At 42.4% G+C, this 21680-nt stretch overlaps 1 protein-coding gene across 7 annotated transcripts in view; it reads left to right on the plus strand.

Moving 5' to 3' along the window:
• SEMA5B (semaphorin 5B) overlaps positions 1 to 21680 on the plus strand; it is a 281602-nt gene that overhangs the window by 147452 nt on the left and 112470 nt on the right. For all 7 annotated transcript variants that reach the window (XR_009727959.1, XM_061370066.1, XM_061370069.1 and 4 more), the window contains 2 exons: positions 5708 to 5807; positions 20156 to 20201. Coding sequence is in view for 6 of the 7 variants with exons in the window: in XM_061370066.1 (XP_061226050.1) it covers positions 5708 to 5807; positions 20156 to 20201 (146 nt within the window). In the remaining variant the exon portion in view is untranslated. The remainder of the gene's footprint in view (positions 1 to 5707; positions 5808 to 20155; positions 20202 to 21680) is intronic.

Consider the following 21680-nt stretch of genomic DNA (forward strand, 5'->3'; position numbering starts at 1 on the left):
ATGAAACCATGATAATGAGACAGCTGAAAGAACATCCGAGTTGGATTTGGGTATTGAGGGGACAGAGAACAAAACTGATGGTTTAGCCCATTTTGTAGAGGGCCATGTATTCTGTCAGCAGCCTTTTGTGTCCTCATAACTGAGTGGAGATCAGAGATTTAAGAAGACAATGAAGCTAGAAATTGCAGCAGTTGGGATAAGGACATATTTAATGTACAATTACGATTTCAATGGATCAGGTTAAAGAAAGAGAGAATACCAGTAAGGAGGTGGAGGTGGTGATGGGAAGACAAGACAGCAGGGTGATATGTATGTGTAGGAGGACTTCTGGGAAAAAGCCAGCTTGAGTTTTTTGGCCTCATGAGTAAAGTTGAGCTCTGAGTGCTGACACATTTTTTGCTCAGCTCTGCCCGCACAACAAAACATTTCTCCTTCCCCTGATAAATTTGCTGAATTGTGGAGTGGTTTTGTGTTGTGGGGGCTACTTTTGTCATCTCAGCATTGGGTAGGAGTGACCGTTATTTTCCAAAGACTATTGCATTAACCTGTGGTGTGACCCACAACGTAAAGCTGAAATTTAAAATGAAGCTGATACTAGAATAGGATTTATTGTCAGTCTAATAAAGACAATGCTGTAATTTGACTTTAACTTCTATGCATTCTTGGAAGTATCCACATTTGCTGTGTTTGAGAAGACAGGTAGTAGCATGGGTAGTCATTAGCCTTCTGATCTTTGGTTACAGCCTTGTTCGTTTTGTCTCTGATGGGTTCTGATCAGTGGCACACACAGAAGGGAAACTCTGGCCTCAGTCTTAGCAGACAACTGCCTACTTTGTGAAAAATATTCTGAACACTGAGGATAACTGAAGCAAAGGGTGGTCTGAGATGGCAGGTCTGATTCTGAAATTGGGACATTTCATCAGTCTATGATAAGAAGACATTACCTTATGTTACAAAGTGTTTTGCATTTGTTGGTCATGGTTGGAATCCAACACTGAGAGTCCTCCAGGTTACTGTTGGTCTGAAAAAGAGCTTAGTGGTTGAGTGCTTGCAAACTGGGGTATCTGCCAGTCACTATCCATGTTGTGCCTTGTGCCAGGGCTGAAGCAAACCAAAAGAGGAGGAGATTGTACAGTTACAGATGTTATGCCTGTCATCTGGGCCTCCTCAGGAATGCTGAAATATTTAGCACAGTAATTAAACATGCCATGAGCTAGTAAGCTAAGTTAAGAGAATTTACAAGAGACCATGATGAGGCAGTAAGGGAAGCACTCAAAGTGTGGTCAAGTTAACGCTGTACAAAAGTGTCTGAATGTCTGCAGAACAGGTATTTTTTTTAATTCTCATTGAGTTTGGCAGGCCCCAAGTGCTATATGTGTGTTCCAATACATTGCACAAACTTTTACAGCTGAATAAGCTTATTTTACGGGGGTTTTTTATAATGTATGTGGTTCCGGTTGTCTTTTCTGGAATGAGGTCACTGAATCTTCCTTCTTGTTCAGCTTCTCTGTCTTCCTTTCTTAAGTTCTTTTAATGATATCTTTGAAGCTTTTATGTGCAATTCTAGGATAGGAGCATGGTCAGACAGGAGCATGGTTTGTATATGCCAGTATACCCTCATTTTGCACAAAGAAACCTTGGTCCTGTTTAGCTTAGCTTCTTTGGCTCCAACTAGGAAATCCATGCTGAGAATTATTCCAGAAGAGATATTGAATAACACAGTGGTTGGCCATGCTCCTAGCTATGGCTTTGCAATAGTCAAGACATGGGCATTTAACCTCTCTGCTCTTGTGTGATGTGTGCTGGATGCACAAAGCTGTTACAGCCTGACGGAGATGGGAGCTACAAGTGGGCTCAAATGAGATGAAGCGGTAAATGCTGTCCTTCAGACACAGAAGTCTCAACTCAGCGTTTACATACTTCTTTCCTCCAAAGTACACAGTGTGAGGTGGGGAGCAGCTGGTTTTGAGGAGATGAAGGCTCAAGTATTACCAGGTTTACCACATCTTTAGAAGCTGATCCAAATCCATCAAGCTCAGTGGAAAACAGCCAATGATTTTGAGAGCCTCTGGATCAGGCCCTTAAACCCAGCTCCTTCAGTTTGGCACACCATCTTTTCCGCAGTTGACTAATCCTCATCCCAGTTCTGTACTCTCAGGAAGCTGGTGCAGAGCAGTGTGCTAGCAGGCTGCAGGGACCACCCTCTGAAGTGGCAGAGGGCCTCTTTTCACCTTGTCTTAAGCATGCATAATAGCCTGAACACAGCTGTGTCTGCAGACTTACATTTCCTGCAAAGCTTTGTCTTTGCAGCTGGATACTTGAACCACCTTGAGCTATGGAGAGACTTGCAGAACTTTAAAGGCTCTGAATCAGATGTCTGGCAATGGACAGTGCTGAAAACTATTAAACTTTTGTTCATTGGTCCTCGTGTGGAGGAAGTGAGAGCATGGATGTTTAACCCCCTGGAAATGATTAGAGATGAGAAGCACAAAGGAGGCCTTGATGAACATTTTGCCCCTGAGCCATGCATTTCCTAGCTTTCCGGCTCCTGCTGCTGACATGCAAAGCCAGGGCTTTGGTTTTTAATTTTTCATACTGTTTTTAAACAGATACTTTTGCAAATGTAAACATGCCCCAGCATTGAAGGTTTCCAGCCAAATTAAAGAGTCAGCACTGGAAAAATCAGCTTTCTGAGAAAGGTCAAATCCTGGTATTCATTGGGTCCATATGTGTAAACTTCAGTTAGTATGGGATAGAACCAGGGCAACATTTACTTTGCAGAACTGAGCTAGTTTCAGAATGAAAATCCGGAACTGTCCTTAGGGATGCCTATGGTGTGAGCAGTAGATTTGAATGTGTCAAATGAAAAAAGACCCATGTCCCGACTCTTGGTTGCATTTCCATTCCACTTTATCCCTTCCCTCTTAATAGGAAGAAAGAAGGTTGAGAAAGAAAATGTGCCATTTGGCATTAATTCTGACAACTCACATTTAGACATTCTTATCTGGGACCATGCTGGGTTTAATAATCTCCAACTACATGCCTATAAAACCTTAATTTTGCTATGAGGATGCATGCCTTGCAGTCTTTAATTTAATAAATGGGAAGGGTTTCTTTATAAGTTGTACCACCTGCAGTAGTAATAGAAATCAAGACTGCCTGTTCTTTCTGGGGCTAGGTTGACATTTCAGCCAACATGGAAAGATTCAAGCTACATACTGCCTTTTTTTTTAATTATTTTTAGCTGTAATTTGTCAGAGCTTGCCATTAAAAGGAAGAACTGAAGAGTTCTGACTCCTGAAGAACTGACTCCTGAAATGACGAGTTTTTGCTTGGAGCAGCAGATGAAGAAATATTCTTCCTGCCACTGCACTGTAATAATGGGTTAGTTAGTAGGAAAAAGTTGGTAGGAGAGGAAGTAAAATGACAAGAGAAATTATGGCCTAAAAGCAGGATCCTCAAAAGGTATCATCCTTATACAGCAATCCCCTATTCCCACTCCCATCAGCCAACAGAAATGCCAGGAGATCTGCAGCACATGTCAGCCAGCTAACCTTCCTGAAAGGTGTTATTGTTGCTGGTTCTGCTGCTTGGCTCAGAAATGTCTCTGCAGCTAAAGAGCTACAGGTAAAGAAGACAGAGTCCCATTAGTTAGGAGAATGCCAGAGGTGAAACTGCAGTTCCTCCCTGGTGCTGGTATATCATTAAGGGTCTCAGAAGAGTGTAGGAGGTGGAGATGCTTGAAGGTTAGACGATGTGAGTTATTCCTTAACTTGTGCCTTTTCATTGAGGAGCAGAGGAGGTACATGGGTTTTGTGTGGTTACGCAGTGTGACTGGAATGCTGAGAAGAGCTGGAAGCCTCCAGCTACTGGCAACAGAGGTTTTAGATTGTAAGAATGGGGGTCTCATTGTTGGAGAGGTGGCAGTGTCCAGTTAAGCAGGGCATGGGACCAGGCCTACCCGTGTCCAGCTCTATGATGAGGGGGCTTAGGAGCTGTTATGAAATATAGTGGTGTTCAGGGCAAAGGCTGAAGCTCCAGGACAAGGTTCTGCTTTGGAAAAAGAGGTGGGTCAAGTGGAGCGTAGGGACATTTATATGTGTTTTCTTAAGGTTTTAATAACTGAAGGGTTTCATTACATTTCATCCATCCCTAGAGGGAGAAGGGACTTGAAATCTCTCAGCAAATATCCCTGCGTCAAAGGTTTTAAACCATTGCACAACTACAAAGCATGCCAAGACGCCAAAGGCCTTAGTGAGATTCCTCATCAGCATTGTCATCTTACCCCTGTGGAAAGGGGAATTAATGCCTACAACAAAACATTTAAACCTGACTGCCTTCAGTAAGACTTCTGAATTTATCTTTGGGGATATAAAATGACAATGGAGCATGTTTTTTCAGGGCTCTTTTGAACTGGTCTGAACTACATCATTATTGTTATGAGTCATCGAGTCATTGGTGTGTGTATTGGTATCCTGTTGGCATGAGGCCAGAAGATATTACCTTTCATGTTAAGTCTCCTGGATCTTTAACATCCAGTCCTTGAAGGAGGCACAGGCCACAGAGGGATTACAGATACACTGATTTAGTCTCATTTGTGCCCTGCTCCCTCAGATATTTGGTATTCTTCATGTATTTAACAGACAGAGTAGTTGACAGTTGGAATAAATTCTCAAGAGAAGTCATCACAGTAAAAGTGGGTGACTTTCTGAAAGTACGCATGAATCTATCCCGTTATTTCATGCAGTAAAGGTATTAAGGTGAGAGGCTGAAATTCTGTGATCTATAATATGAAGGTCAAAGTTGGTAACTGTATGGAAAGCTGGGATTCTTTCAATGCCCCAGCATCATGCCTGAGAGTACCTTAAAAATAGTAATCCATCTTTTTATTTTTAAACAGGTGTACTTTTTATTACATCAAGACTGTCTGTCCTAGGTCTCTCAATTGATATTGTGTTAATGGATGTAGCTTCTGGAAGAGCTTTGTCTTCACGAGCGTAGCATAGCTAAATCTATTGCTTTGCATTTAACCTGTGTGATTGCAGTTTGGACAATTGCCTAGATTGTGAAATCCAAGCTCATTGATAGAGCCAGTCTTAAATTTGTGCAATCCCTCAGCCATATAGATAGTGTGATAGCATTCTGCTCCTCCACCCCCAGTCTAAATTAAGGAGGGTTTAACCGGGTAAAGTGAAACCTAGAAGGGAACCTAAAACCTGAAGGAGAAGGTAAAACCTGTCATTGGAACAGCCAGGTCTTGGGTGCAGATCGCTTCTACTCTAACTTGGTTTTTCAATCAGTTGATGCCAATTTGTTTTTCTGGAGGGCAGCCATTTCCCTTTGCTTAGCACAGAAGGCAAGACTATGGAGGTGTTACAGCAGGCAGCCTAGTCCCATTACACCACACAACTCTGGCGCTGAAGATGGTTCATCAGTTTTAACAGAAGTAAAACCGAGCTGCTGTTATCTCCAAAACCAATGCTGACACTCCATCGTGGATGTGAAAATTATTGCTGAGACAGCTCTGCATGTGTGGGTTTTTGCACACTCTGCAGAGAATTGGAATAAATAGAAACCCCTTAAATAGATTATTAATTAGCCTTTCCGTGACAGATAGCGTGGTAGGAAATCCATTAGTGGATGTCCGGGTGAACTCACTGCTTCTAGAGCAACTTTATTGTTTTGTGCTTTCTCATTTTCCTTGCAGATCTGAAGCCCTGGGTGTCGAATTTCACCTATCCAGGTGTGCATGACTTTTCTCAACTTGCACTGGATGCCAACAGGAACCAGCTCATTGTGGGAGCAAGGTAAAGATTATATCTTAATTAGCCCAGGGCTGCTTCTCAAATTCTTTCCCTTCAGGTTCTGGCTTTCAGAGGAGAGTGTGTTTCCAGCTTATGTGGCTGGTCTACCTCTTCAAAAAGAAAGCTGTAATTTACGTAGAGGGATTTGGACTCCTACTGTAATTGCAAAGAAGAGAAAATTACTAGAATTAAGGAAAAAAAAAAAAAGATGCAAGCAAAATGACTGGTTAATGAAGCCAAATGCTAGCATCTCTGTTTGCATCATGAGTGTTAGAAGAGTTATAGTAAACCACTCTGCACCATTCCTCTGCCAGCACAGAATCTGACTTTATGGTTTATTTGCCATGGCCAGACTTTCCCTCTGTAGCAGGTTTATCTATGCACCTTTGTATACATTGTATTTGCAATGCAGATGATTGCTTTCTTCTCAGAATTCATTCCATAATCTGTTCATTTCAACTTGCTGATATAGCTAGATCCTCACATTTTTGTGTAACTCTGTTCTGGCCCATTGTATATAACTAGCATATATTTTCCTTTATTTTAAAACATAATTTTTATTTAGGATGCCATAAGAGGAGTGTGGAAACACACAAGATGAGCATAGGCAAGCTCTTACAAATTTAGAGCTGTGTTTTTAACACGGAAAAGAACTATGGTTCAGTGAAATAATGTATGCCAGTTGTAGCTGAATCATAAGCCCCAACAGCAACTATTTTTTATTGCATAATAAACAGGTAAGACAATCCAAAAAAGAAAATACTAAGCATGGTCTAACAAATCAGTTTAAGTATAACATTTAAAATCAGATAACATTGTGGTAGCAGTCTCTACTTATTAATGAAAATGAAGGAGGAGAAGTCTGCTTTCTTCCCATGTTATTCTTCATTAAAGGACAGAGAGGTGAGGAGCAGAGCTGGAAGAGCTCAGGAGATGAACAAGAGAAAACAGCAAGACTGTAGCAGAGAGGGAGGGTTTTGCTTCACAGAGACAACTGAAGTGTGATCGAATATATATTTTCTGTGTGCATTTGTGCAGTAAATAATAACACCTTCCTGTAGCTGCTCAAATTGCCAGAGGCCCTCCTGCTTTTCCTACAGAAGCATTTTGCTTTTCAAGCCACGGCTTTACCTGAGCTTGAATCTTTAACCAACAATTATTAATATTTATTACTTCAGAATGGCATTACTTTGGGGATGGCTGTGAACAGTGCCTTCTGCCAGGCATTGCACAAACACAGGCACAATGCTCTGAGGAATTTATGGTTAATATAATTCAGCTGCACAGCAGGTTTCCCCCTGCACAGACCTTGCTAACACAGACATGGTTCACCCCTCCTGCTCAAATCCCAGCAACACGTCCTGGAGGGCATCCCTGTCTCCACCAGAGTCGTACGAGTGTGGTTAGACAACAGGCTACAATATCATTATAAACAGGGGAATGACAGCAAAGTTGAATTCCTGCTGGAAGTACAATATATAGCAGTGTATTGCCTCATGAGGATGCAGTAACAACTATTTATAGAATTTGCTTGGAAAAGTTAGTTTTCATGAAGCATTACCCACATGACTGGGAGACTGAAAGTTTCAGTGGTGCTACACAGCTCTGCTGAGCAATTCTTGATAGAGTTAATGGGCAATATAATTTCCCAGGGTGTTTTTTTTTGAGGGGTTTGGATACAGGCTTGGTATAGGGAAAAGTGGAGAGTGCTGAGCCCTTTCCCTCTTTACCGTCTCATTTCCACCCTGTGTGAGGTGACAGGGAGAGGTGCCTGAACACAGCAGTGTGGATGGGGTCCTCAGCACTGCACAGCTCTGGCACTGAGCTCTTGGAGACATGCCAGAGAAATGGGAAGGGGAAGTGAAGCCTTATCTGTTCCCTCCTTCCTTGATAAATCCACACCTTGTTCTGGACTATTTTTAGGGGTGATTTTTTGAGTCATTAGTTGCTCATGCACCATCTGCTTGAATTTGCAAATGAAACAATACCTCAAAGAGATAGGAGCTGTCTCTATCCATCTCTACAGGGTGTAATTTATGAAACCTAAATTTAAATGTTAACCATGTTTAAATGTGCTACTGTAGATCATATTAGTAGTAACACCAGCTATTCTGGGGTTATGGAAGGAGGTTGACTTGGGGTGGAGTTTATAAGTACTCCCACTTCTCAATTTCCTGGTTAACGTCATTCTCTCAGATGATAGCATTATAAATTATTTCAGACCAGTTCTTTCTGTCTGTATTTAAAAGCAGTATGACCTCACCACAGCATCTCTTTGGCTTAGTTCATCCTGTGTTTCAAAGCTTCACAAAAAATGCTTCCTAGAAGAAAAGAAGATCCTGGGGCTCATGAGTGTTTTTGGTTTCAGGAATTGGACACAGCGTGACTGAAACTGTAAGAGGTATTGAGGGCATGCCATGCAGACAGGAGCTGGAATAACACAAGCCTCAGATTTTTAAGCTTTATCCTTATCTGAGAGCCCTCCCCTAATGGCTGGTGCTGTCTGAGTGCAAACCAGAGGAGTTTGATAACACCGATGCACCAAACACCTGCCAAGTGAAAATCCCAGAAACAAAAGAATTAGTTTCAAAAGCCCACCATGGTTTCTAAGCAACGTATTTACTTGTCACATCATTTGTAAAATCCAAACGCTTGCAAGTAAGGATATGAATAGTTTAGAACACTGAATCTCACACTACTCGTATTATGAACCACATTTCATTAAATATAAAAACACACATTTGAAAAATTCATAACCTTCACTTTGACTCATAGTTTGCGTGTTTTGTTTGTGTTTTAAATGTAGTGTTAGTATTTTCATGTACTGTTTTTGTTCTGTGAATGACTGTTTTGATATATTTGCTGCTTTTCTCAGCTTTTGAACTCATGTGATTACTATTTGAGCTTATTTTAATGGGAGGAAAAACAATTTTCTAGACCTCATTATTACTGAGAAAAAACTTGAAAATATGATCACAGCAGTGATTTCACCTCCCTAGTCCCCAGGGAGGGTGAGTTTTGTGGAGGAACTACATAGTGTAGCTGTGACATCCCACCTCCTCAAGGAGCCTTTCTCCTCAGGACCATCTCGTTACTGACTGGGCAGAGACAAGAGCCAGTAAAGAAGTGATGATATGAAAGACCCTGCTTGGAGTCAAGCCAAAAAGCATGCTTCACAAGAACTCGCTGGCAAGGACAACATAAAAGTTTAAAAGGAGAATGGCTGAGACACCATGTGACAATCTGGCACGACAGCAAGCTGAAGGGAAACAGCTTGGACAACAGGAGGATGATACCCAAACAAATGGCTGCAAGGAGAGTGGCTGGGAAGCCTTAAAGGAAACATTTGACTTTTCCCAGAAGGAAGCTGCAGGGGTGTCAGCTCAGGGCAGTAGCCTGCTGGGGCTGTGGATGTGAGAGGCATGGCTATGAGGGTTGGCCATTCGCAGCAAGTGGAGGTGGTACTGCAGAATACTAGCCAGAAAGCATCATGACCAGAAGTCCTCATAGTTCTGCCTGCCAAGAGGGATGTCAGCTCCATCAGGAGGTGGGAAAGGACAATCTCTCGTGGCTGCCACATGGGGAACCGCAGCTAAGGAGCCCTTGTCACAAGAAGTCGTTCCAAAGAAGAGCCTGGAGGTAGAGAGTAGTGAGCAAAGGCTGCATCAAGGGTCTCAACTGGCAAGTAAAATGCACGTCATTCTGATGATTCAAGTCAGGATGCTTTGATGTGGGTGATTTTCATACTTGATTTAGAACTGAACATGCCTACTAATGCTGAGTAGATATGTGTGAAAAAGGAGATATTAGTTTGGGGAGTAGGGAAGGTGATATATGAACTTTCAGGGGTTGTTTGAGGGTGAGCACAGAAGTGTGGGTACAGCCCTTCCTGGCTGTTACTGCTCCTGGCTGTATAAGATTTAAACCAACTCTGGATCATGCCAGCTTAGAAGATGAAGACTGAATGGAGTGACTGATGTCCTGAAAGAATTGTTTCAAGTTGCAGCTTGCAGAAATATGGCCAATTGTAAATATACACTAGGACCCTGAACCAGCATGTTTGGCACCCTGAGTTCATTGAAAGTCTCTGGTGTGTGATAGATTAGTCTGTCAGAGACCAGGTTTCAAGCAGATTTCTGGCTGAACATGGGCTCTTTCCTGCCTGGTTGGCAGAAAGCTCCAGAGCAGTGCAGTAAAACTCTCAAAACCTGTGTTGCTTGGAAAATATCATTCTTACCCTTGGGCACCTTCAATCCTGTCCAGATCTGGACTGCCACTGAACCCTGAAGAGAATAAGTCTCTGCAGATCATGTTGCTTGGGCAAAAAAAAAACATTTTGAAAATCAGGAAATTCAGTGGCACAAGTTGGGTCAGAGTCAATCCACAATTTAGAGTATCGGCATTCGGTCTAAACTCTGTCAAGAGAACTTTTTGTTGCCAAATGATCAGGGTCCCTCACCAACATTTACCCTCACAGGGCTTCTGTGATGCAGGAAAGTGCTAACAATTGCACGCTAAAGATGGGAATCCAAGGCCCAGAGGGATTAAGAACAAGGCTGCCCTGTGAAAAGGCTGTGATGCTGAGACGTGTGAGTTTATGGTAGATTGGAAAGGTAGCGCAGTGCAGTGTTGCACCTAACTCAGCTATTCCTGCAGCAAGACTGCACTTTCTGAAGGTACCAGTCAAAAGTCTGCACATCCTCAGATGTCTCTGCACTTGACTAAGGTGGACATAGCCAAAGCTCTTCTATGGACTCACAGAAAACCTGTGTCAGAGGTGAGATTTGGACCCTTTACTGTTGTATTTCCACTTGTAGTGGGAACAACAAGTGCTCTCAGCCTTGCATCTCCAAAGAAGATGTAAGTCTTAAAAATTCTTGGAAAGTCTGTGAGTCCCATACACTGAAACGGTGGGGCTTCAGCATGGCTGAAAAAGTTAGCTGTCCTGCAGCGTGGAGAGACTAACATGCAAAGAAGTTAACATTGGCCACAACCACATGGGCATAGCCAAAGGTTAAATAGTCCACCAGCTTGTCCTGTTATCAGCCAGGAATGACATGCCGTTCATCCCTGACTACAGGAGTTGACTCAATACTTTCCTGAGACAAACTGACTGAGCTGAGCTGCTGCCATTTCTGATGGCTTGCACTAGTATCACACTGCCTTACGCCAGCTTTACCCCCTACTAAGTCACGTTTGGCTGAGAAATTACCTTGCTAGTTGAGGTATTAATGAGGACGTGAGCAAGCAAAGAGCATGATAATGTTTTTTTATTATATCCAGATTGTAGGAGGGTAGCTGAAAACACTGCTGCAGAGAAACCTAGAACAACAAATACCATCCTTTCTCACTGTGATTTTTTCCTATCAGACAAAAGAATGCTCTAATTAAAGCTGCATCCTCATATTGAGGTCTGGAGGGGGGCAGATAGCATGGTGATGTGAGAAATAAAAGGGAGAATCAGTCTCTGAAATTAACAGAAACTTTCAAAGGAGCATTGATGTTTTTCAAAGAAGCTGCCTGACCTGCATGGTGAAGAATATGGTGAAGGTGAGAAACCTGTGATTAGGCATTGCAGCTAGTTAAAGCCATAATTGGGGGTGCACATTTTCTTTACACAGGGAACAAAATCACACAAAAGTGTGATTTAAAGTGCAGGTTTTAACCTCTCTGACTGAGCCTGGGATAGTTCACAGGGAGATTTTCCTCTCTGATACTCTGCCAGGTGAGGTCAGCTCAGCCTTGTATAAGGGTGGAGGGGTAAAGCCCCACTGGGATGTCTCTGGTTCTTATCTATAGATTTCGCTTTCCTCCGCTGGTCTACAGAGAATCTGAGTTTGCGATACCCCAAATCTGAGCTGTCCCTGACATTTACTGCTTGGGGAGGAGAGGACAGGAAAGGACAAAAGGACAATTTTTGTAATTATAGGATTCTGGGAACTTTGGAGCCTGGTCTAAATCTTGTTGAAAGTGGACGTTTTGGGTGGGTTTTTTTAGCTAAAATTTGTGCATTTTCTAAAGCAAAGAAATAGAATTTTAATTAACTCACAAGAGATAAATCAAATAAAATGTTACGTTGCAGCAGTGTCAGGTTGCTGGGCTAGACCAATGCACAGAAGAAACTGCAGCTGCAGAAGAGCAAAGAGGCAGCCTTGCCTCGGGTGTTGTACATGGAGAAGAGGGTGAAGCAATGGCAGTCTCTGGTCTGTCATCTTTGCTGGCAGAGAAAACAGTCCTTCAAATCACCTGCAAGGCAGTACCATCTACCTCTCTGCAAATGACCTCACCAGCGTGGCAGTCTGCACATTCACCCATTCTTGGAGGAACCAGGCTTTTGCCTGACTCATGGCCAGTGGCTGCTCAGCCAGTGCTGTTTGAAAGGCAATCTTGATGCAGCAAAGCTGATAGGAAGCATCCTCACACAGCAAATTGCAGGCCTGACTGGAAACATATCTTATAGTCCAGATAAATGAAAATTGGTGATAACCCTATCACAGTAGCAGCCACCCATGAGATGCTCACTTGCTTTAGTAACACACTGAGAATAATTAAGTTTGAAGATTGTATTTCAGAGAGTGGGGTGCAAGCTAACACAAGGTCAGGATACTTCAGCAGAAGTGTTGAGGTCTTGGACCTGATGTGTTATACAGGGTCACAGGATAGGGCTGCAGAGCAGTGTCCTTTTGTGTTACTGAAAATAATCCCTCTAGTTAAATGGGTGAGATGTCAGTTTTATATAGCAAGGCTCACTGCAGTGACTTGCATATCAGTTTATATCCAGATGTTTAGGTGCTAAGCCTACTGTTCTGTGCCACTGCAAAGCTATAAAAACCATGTCAAAGAGAAGGGATTGGTTGGCAATAACTTAAGCTCACCATCCAACTCTATCAGTATTTGCATACAAGTCATGCTGAACTCATCCAGAGTTTGAGAAAAGCCTGACAGAACTGCGCACGTTTGTCAGCCTAAGGAGGCAGGTGGGGTGGCTGCCATGGAATATTTGAACAATAATCAGCGCATCAAAAGAAGAGGCGTTTTACAGTATTACTTACTGAAAGCACAACTAAAAGTGATGGTGCCATGGTTTAAAAACAGCAAATAGGAGATCAAAGGTCCCCATGCAGCTCGGGGCCATATTAAGGTGCTTTAAGTGCTCTTTGACTCTGCCAACTGGATTAGAGGGGGAGAGAAGAGCTGTCAGCCACTTTTCGAGAGAGACTTGAGGTGGCATGTGGGATAAGATGTGATGGTCTGAGAGATGGACTCGCTCTTCCAGGAAAATAGGAACAAACCCACACACAAGTTTTGAAAATTTGTCTCAGTTTCCATCTCTGAGATTTTAAAGAAACTCCTCTAGTGAAACAGAGGGAGGGAAATGTAACAAAGAAAAATAAATTGCACTTGGTCTGCTTTTTATAAATATGTTCAAGCAATATTACAGAATACCCCCACACCATGTTCTCTAAGTGTGCCCATATGGCTACTCTCCAGAAAACAGTGGGCATCTCAGAGCCATGGCAAACTGTCACCCCCAAGGAGGTGGGATCACACTGGGGCAAGGCTTTGCTTCTCCTGCCCTGGGGAAAGAGAAGGGCCAGAGACACCAGAGCCAGCTTGCTGCTCTCCTTGCAAGCTGATGTAAGAGGGGACATGGCTATCAATCCAAGGGCCAATCTCCTTCCTGAATCTCCCTTCCACAGCTGCTGCCATCCATTTAGATTTCTGAATCCTGGTATAGTCTGAGGGGTGCTTCAGCTTTGTCGTTGTCCTAAATGCCCTGCAGCTATAAGTATCTACCTCTTTTGACTCTTCCTAGAGCTGGCCCTGAGTATAGAGTATGTAGCCTGAACAGATCTGTGCCATTAAAGCTGATGGTAGTTTTCCTCCATTGACTGGAATATAGAGGATTTGATTTTTATCCTTGTTTCCACTGAGAAGTACTAAATGGGCCTTTGTGGCAACTCAGAAACAGTAGCTGGGACCCTGGCTTTGTTTGGAAGCTGCTTAATCAGAATGATATGCTGCTTGTATAAGGAGCCTCTTCTAAGAGAATGTTCCTCTAGCTCTAGCTGGATTTATCACTGAGAAATGTTGGTTTGGGAAAAACAATTGCTTATACAGCATCTGCATCATATTACTGTATGCTGTTTAGTATGGTTCTCTGTTAAACATCTATTGATTTTTACGGAAGGATGATGTACCGGACAATTTTTCTTCAATAGAAACAATATTACTGGTGAATAAAGATACAGATCGTAAGGGAGATGCTGGCTCCCCACCTTTTCTCCAGCATGTGTATGTCAGGCCATTCAGGTGAATCACTGAAGTAGCCTTTGCAAACAGATTGTCATATTACACTCTGGATCAGGCGTGTAATTAAACTCCTTCTGAGAGCAAATGCCAGAATCATTCTTCAGGAGCTGGGTTTTTTGGAATGGTTGGCTAGTTCAGAAATATGGATAACCAACTGATAAGTTCAGCCACAGCTGAACCCACATAGAGGTATTGTGCGTTAATGTAGCATGAGATTTGGTAGCCAGGAGCCCTGGAGTCCGATGTCCATTCTATCACTGACTTGCTGTGTGCTTTGGAGGAGGTCATTTAACCTGTCTCTGCCTCATTTTCTCCATTAGTATTAGGGGGAGGGATGATACTAACCAGCTCCCAGGGAGTCATGAAGCACAGCTAAGCTGTGTTTGTCATGCAGCGTGGAAGTATAAAGTATATTTAAGGCATTCAGGAGCAAAGATAGGAAGAGCTGACAGAAATTGCTGGCTCCTAGCCCAAGGCTCTCTCCCAGGACATGGCTTCCAGGAGTGCCAGAAGGGGGCATTTGGTTTGTCACGTGCACAATTCTATGTCTTCTTTTGTATCACCCAAAGGACCCTGTTCTGTTAATTATTTTTCTTATTATCTACACTGTGACAGTTTTGAGTCCCTCTTGCAGACCTGGCTCCACATTGCAGCACAATCCCCACCTCAGGAGGGGAAGTGGAGAGGGAGATGCTGATCTCTTCTCCATGGTATCCAGTAGTAGGATGCATGGGAATGGTTCAAAGCTGTGCCCAGGGGAGGTTTGGACTGGACATTAGGAAGCATTATTTTGCTGAGAGAATGGTCAAACACTTTAACAGGCTTCCTAGAGAGGTGGTTGATGCCCCAAGTGTTTAAGAGGTATTTGAATAGCCCTGAATTGGTCAATCATGGGCAATGTGATTGTTGTAGGTCCCTTCCAGCTGAAATGATATATTGTATTCTGTTCTCCAAGTATAGGGAATGCCTTCTCAGATCACCACCAGTGAGTCTCCAGTACCTCATCTAGGCTGTGCTGGATGCCTGTTTCAGTGCAGTACTAGCCCCAAAAGGGAGAGCAACTCTTCGCTCAGTTCTCTTCAGCTTTTCCTAAACTCTTTCTTTTTTTTTCTTTTTTTTTATTTTATTATCAAACATTATTATCAGCTTCTGTTGACTTTCTTTCTACTTGCAGGGTAAACGTCTGTGTACAAAGATAGCCTGCCCTGTAACGGGGTAGGGGCAAGCTTCTGACTCACTGTAAAGGTGCAGGCATGAAGCAACACACAAGCAGGTGTACATGTCTTATAGTGATACAGACCAGCTGAGATAAAGCAGTGTATTGTTGGTCTCTGCATGTCAAAGTCCTGAGAGCTTCTGGTGGTGGTCAACACTGGGAATCTCATGGCTGCTGATTTGCTAGCAGGGGTTGTCCTGAAGCACAGAGAGGTTATCTTACTTGTTTGGTATGTGTAGAGGGGACAGTTGTGAAACATAAATGAACCTTACTCATTTAAATAGAAAAAAAATTCTGAAACTACAGTAGCCTTTCATTTACACCCATTCAGTCCGCTGACTGCAGGGATGTCCCCCCGATCCACCGCAGCAGAACTGTATAGCATGCTCTCTTTTAATTAGGAGGAAGCACCTTTTAATCAGTCAGCATAGTACTGACAGATGCAGTGCCTGAAAAGAGGCACTGAAAAAGAAGCCTGAACAAGTGACTGAAGCATGTTGCAATCCTTGTAATTTTGGAACTCCTAAGAGGAAGGGTCTCTGCTATTATTCAAGCACTCTTATTATGTGGCTTCCTGTTGAAAGGGTTTAATTTGTCTTGTAGCTCTGTTGCTCAGTGGCATCATAGACGAAGTACTTTGCCTTCCCTGTAAATTGTTTCAAGGCCAGGCAATGTGTGAACAAGTGCATGGGCAGCATGTTACAGAGTTCATCCAAGGTGCACTTGGCTATATGAAATAAACACTTAATAAGCAGCTTTGACTTGGGAATGTCATGGCAAACAGATTTAAGTGGATATATTCTTCCACCCTGTCTTGAAACACATCTCAGCTGCTCTCCTGCTGTTCTGGTACATATGCTTTGTGGTACCAGGCACGGTGAGCACTTAATCATTTTACAAGCCAGCCAAATACAAATTGTGAAGCCAATTAACAAATACTTACATTTGCGGGATTTATACTGCAGCTTGGCTGTGTTCATATGCTGACTAGCACTGAGGGCCCAGTCTGGGAAAGTAATTCAACATCTACCCAATTTCCACAAGTGTAAATGGCACTTCAGCAGGGGTTTACAAGCTGTGCCCCAACTTCAGGGGCAAGTTATGCTTTTAACCAGGGCATAGACTAATGGACCAGGAGATCAGCTCCTGGCTGTGCTGCAAATATACTCTGTGACATCGACTGAATTGGTTGATCTGTGCTTTAAATTTCAGTGGGAACAATGTCTCTTTTTTAATCTTACTGCATATATGTAGATGGTAAATTTTTCAAGACCAGGTTGTATGGAGCATGAGGGTCTTACAGCAGCCAGCTTTGTATATCTGAGCTGGGGATAATATCACCCTGCAATCAGAGGTAACAGAGAGAGGAACCATTCTCTCAGGTTGTTAAAATAGGCATCTGCTGTGATTCAGTCCCCAGAGGAACCACCATCAACCCACTTTGTGTCTAAACACAACAAAAACACAGTCTTGGCTGAGACTTCAGCTTTTTCAGAAATGCACTGATGTTCATAAATAAGAAAGTAGTGACAATAATTAGCAGTTTGAGGCAGCTTTTAATGTGTATAATACCGTTTGTCCCAGAGTACTTAGAGGAGCATAGCCACTTGCTCTGGAGATGCAGCCAGCTCTGGGATGAAACAAAGCTTGTGCTTCAATACTGTGGAGTGAAGTTTCATAGCTTTTAGGACCAAAAGTGAGTGAGAAGGTAATCCTATCCATCCAAGTTTGTGCACCAGCTTTTCATGCAGGAGAAGAAGTTATCAGAATAGCTGGTTGCATCGGGTGATCTTTCTTCTGGCCTACTCCAAATGGGTTTACTTGAAGAGAGGAAGGATTTAGCCAATGTTCACTTACAAGACAAAATGAGAGGAAAAAAAAAAAGAAAAATACCAAGAAGACACCTCATTCATTCATGTAGAGATCTCAGTGTTCTCTCATATTTCTTAATCTTACTCTTTCAGCTACTTTAAATTATAGTTCAGCAAGGTATTAAACAGACATAACTTCGAACACAAGCAGAAAAAAAGGACAAAAATGGGACAATTCAAGGTGCAATAAACCATGCCCATCATTCAGAAACCTTGATCATTCTTGGGCTGAAATTGCAGTTAAAATGCAGTTCATAAAAATGGCACTGTCTTATTCAGCAGATCTTTCCCCTTGGCCTTTTACTCTTGGTATAGCTTTACAGAGGAAGTATGGCTAAAAGAGCATGTTATTAATTAAGGATTAGTCAGTTCTAGCTGAGCAGGTCAACTGGAGTCTGGAGGTGCCTCTGATAGCCTGGTCGGCCTGCCAGTGTTTATATTACTGCTGAAGAGATATGAGAAGGATCAAACAAAAAAGAACTGCCAGTGGCTGTGCACACATTAGGTGAGGCAATCTGATAAAAAATGTAGGGAAGCCCTATTTTCTGTAAGAAACCACAAGGTAAGACTTAGAGAGCTGAGGTTAGCATGATGCCTTTGGAAGATAAGTGTGCTTTTCACATTTTAGTACTGCATTCCTGCTTGGTTTAGGTCTCAGCCACGGGAATGGCTTTGTCCAGGTGCTACACAGCAGTCACTGAGAGGACAGAGACTGGCTTTATTTAAATGGACACTACTCCTGTCTGCATCTGTTTTGGCTGAGTGCAACAAAAATTGTGTCCTTTAGATACATCTGTTCCATTAAGGATATTTAATTGAATTTGCTCTGCAGTGCTATCAGGGAAAAAAAACCCCAAAACCCTAATATTAAAATGTATTACTCAGTCAAACTGTCCAGCTTTTTACCAGACTAAAACAAGGAGCTCAAATCTGCATTAAAAGACTCCCAAAATCAATGCATTTAAATAGCATGCTTAACAACAGGATAGCAACTTCAAGTCCCTAGTTATGAGACCTTTCTCCTTAGGGTGTTATAAGATTGGAGACCAGTGGCACGCTTAACTTCTCCAGGAGAAGGCTTATTCCATGATGTCTCGTGTCCTGGAGTTGCATTAATATTTTGGTGACAGTAGCATGTGCTTTTGTAAGGGAGCTGTCAGATCAGCCACTGGCTGAGAATTTATGTCCGTTTTGACATTTTAGCTGTGTGTTAGCTTAGTGTTTCTGGTCTGTGCCTGCATCTACAGGATGTAATATTTAAGTCTGTAACCAGCGCTGAAGAGTTAATAACAGATTATTTGGGAAAGCATGCAGCCCTTTGAGACACTGTACAGTGGAACTGATGGATCTCCAGTGATAGGAGTAGGAGAGAAGAAGATAGAGGTTGTGTGTGTGTACTTCTCTGCATACTTACATGATGTATAATAATTACTGATACATTTTGTTGATATTACTAATGGGTCTTATTCTTCTCTGGGTAACAAGTCCCAATACAGAATAGGATGGTGCAAATCAGAGCTACAGCAACTGAAGATTTGACTTCCTAAGTTCCCCATCATCCTTGTCCCCATCCTTTATTGACAGTCAGCAGCAGTTGAGACCTTTTGATTTATTCATAAATTGGGTCAAAGTATACATGTGACTCTGATTATGACTTAGGTGAGGTGATATACAAGTGAGAGAATAGAACGAAAAACTGCCCATGCCTTGCAGCATTGTCACCCAATATGAACTTCTTGTATGTTGACGTTTGAATTACTTTCTTTGCTTGGGCAGAATGTGCTACTGGCTACAGACCCTAAACAAGACTATCCAGAAGAGTCTTTAGGACCTTTTCCTCAGTATAGAAGCTTTCCATTGATTTCTCTGACTTCAGTGACCTAAAACTGGAACTTGGCTTTTTTACCAGGTATCAGAATGTCTGTATACTGGCACTTTTACAGCAGATTAAGCTATATCACCAAAGCTGCACTTTCTACAATTTAAATAGAGCTACCTCCAAAAACACAGTTCACCTGGTATAATATAAAAGTGTCTTCTCTGGGAGATTGTGGTGACAGGGATGTTGGAAAAGGATCGCAGCTCTTTCAACCCCTGACAGATGGGATGAAAGGCATGAAGTTAGCCATGGACAAAACCCTCGAGCACAGAATCAATTCCATATGGCTTAATAAATCAGTTTATTCCTGGTAACTGCACTGTCTTAGCAAGCAAAAATGTGAAATAAATCCTGTTAACTAAGCCTCACCCATAGATGTTTATACAAATGTCTGTTCCCTCCTATTTGTGATGTGATATGAACATGCAGAAGAAGGGTTACAGGGGCTGAGTGGATGTGTTGTATCTCATGCTACAGCGAATTGTCAGGAATTCCCTTGCTTTGCCTGTGGAGATGCAATGACAGGAGTATTGGGAGTATCTGCAGTCACTGCCTTGATTTCCCTGCTGGTTTTCTGTGCAGAGAGATTCTGCTGAGAAGTATCTGTCCTCTTCTCCTCCTTTTCCATAAAGTTCTCAATGGGAGTACCCACAAGGACAGGTTTGGAAGGAATGTACTACAGGAGTCAGCTTTGCTCCAGCTGGCTTCTGTCCAACTTCAGTTTTTTCAGAATGCAGAGAAGAACATGAGTGCTGCCCATACACGACTTCATCTAAAGTTTGACCTTTGAGGGTCTGCAAATAGGCCCTGTGTCACTGGGATATCACTGTGGTTCTTCGTTGTGGATTCTGGAATGTTTTATTCCACACCTGCTCTGAGCTTTGTTACAAGGTTCATTAAGATACTGATGAACAAGGAGAATATAACTATTTTTGCATTCTGTGGAGAGGAGCTCAAGAAAGGCTTGTTGTTTGTAGAAATGAATGACCAAAAACTATTACTTGCTTTTATAACTTTTCCCATCCTTCTTCAGTAGCCTAACAGTTTGTAATTTTTCTGCTTGTTCATGCAGGAACTACCTCTTCAGACTTAGCCTACACAACATTTCCCTTATTCAGGTATGTTCACTTTTTACTCTCTTGTTTTATTTGACTTGCTAATGACTGTTCCGTGATATTTGATGTACATTTTCAGAGGGCTGCATAGTTAAATTTACAAAGAGTGGTGGAGCAGGGAGAAGATGAAGTCAGAACCAGATGCTTATTCCTGCTTCAATGATAATGCTGGGGGAAGGGCTCTTCTACACTTCCCCATTTGGACAGCACTCTCAGCTCTTGATTCATGAGTGTTTGGGTGGTAACAAGATCTGCCAAAAAAATCTGGCATCTTAAGGAACAAAGCATGTAGTGTGACTGATACAGGCTTAAGCACAACAATCAATAGAAATCCTCGGAGTTCATTAGAGAGATCAGCAACATGTAGGAGAAGCTTTTACTATTCTTACCCATCCTCATTTTTAGCCATTGTTGACCTTTGTGAACACAGAATGCTGAGGAGCTGTGTTTTCTGAATGCATTACTAAAACCAAGGTTGGACTTGCTAGCATTCCAGAGGCAAAATGGGTTAAAAAATGTATGTTACCTCTGGCAGAATGGAGGCAAAGCAGCTAAGGTCTGAAAATTGCTTGCAAATATCCATCAATATTAGGACTTTCCTCCCACAGCACTGAACCTTGAATTGAAAGATGCAGCAGAAATTGTTAGTGAAAACCCCAGCTGCTTATCTTTAAATAAATACTTATGCTCTGGGATATTTACATCTTTTCAGTTGCTAGAGCACCAAAGATGTATTTAGCACATTTCAGACAGGCTGAAGGGCCTTCATTCTGTATCTGACCATGCAAGGAAACCATCACAGTAGTAGTGCCAGCCGTTCCAATGTGCACAAGCTTTTTGCTGTTAGTAAGAATTACAAATATAGCTGGAAAGAAGAAAAGAGGTTTAACGGTTGTAAAATGCATTGAATCTTCCTTTAAAAGGAAAACAAAGTCCAAAGTTACCAGTGACAACAATAAAGGGTTAGAGAAGCTGATACACCCATTTGGCAATAGTTTCGCTTTGCAGAACCATATTAGTATGGCTGGAATACTTCCAGCAAGCACACAGGAGAGGGAAGTCTCTGCAGTTATGTGAGGTGTCATACCTTCTGGAGTGTCTGTTATCACACTGCCTGACACAGCCTCTTGTGCTTGTCAGACGAGGGATCCCCTTCCATGAAACCCAGCTATAATCTCCCTTATACACTTCTGAAGTCAGTCTTGGCTTGGGCCCTTTCAGCGCAGTGATTTTCCTTTCCTACACTGCAAAACATGGGAAGTCTCCTTCTATAGCACTGGAGGATGCTGTGAGATCTCCGGCTAACATAATAAGCTTAGTTTGCTCCTACTTTCTGGATGTATCCGGTCACTTTGCCAAGACTTTTTGCATGACAAAGAGAGCATGGAATTATGTTGACACACGTGTTGGGAATGATGGAAGTGATTGTTTCCCAACCTAATGGTTGCCTAAGTAGCTGCTTGGCTTCTCTCCATAAAGCAC

Source organism: Neopsephotus bourkii, unplaced genomic scaffold (assembly GCF_033783945.1).
Source record: "Neopsephotus bourkii isolate Nb327-2 ecotype Australia unplaced genomic scaffold, CSIRO-AGI_Nbou_v1 NB_1526, whole genome shotgun sequence".
In the NCBI taxonomy this organism is placed as follows: domain Eukaryota; kingdom Metazoa; phylum Chordata; class Aves; order Psittaciformes; family Psittacidae; genus Neopsephotus; species Neopsephotus bourkii.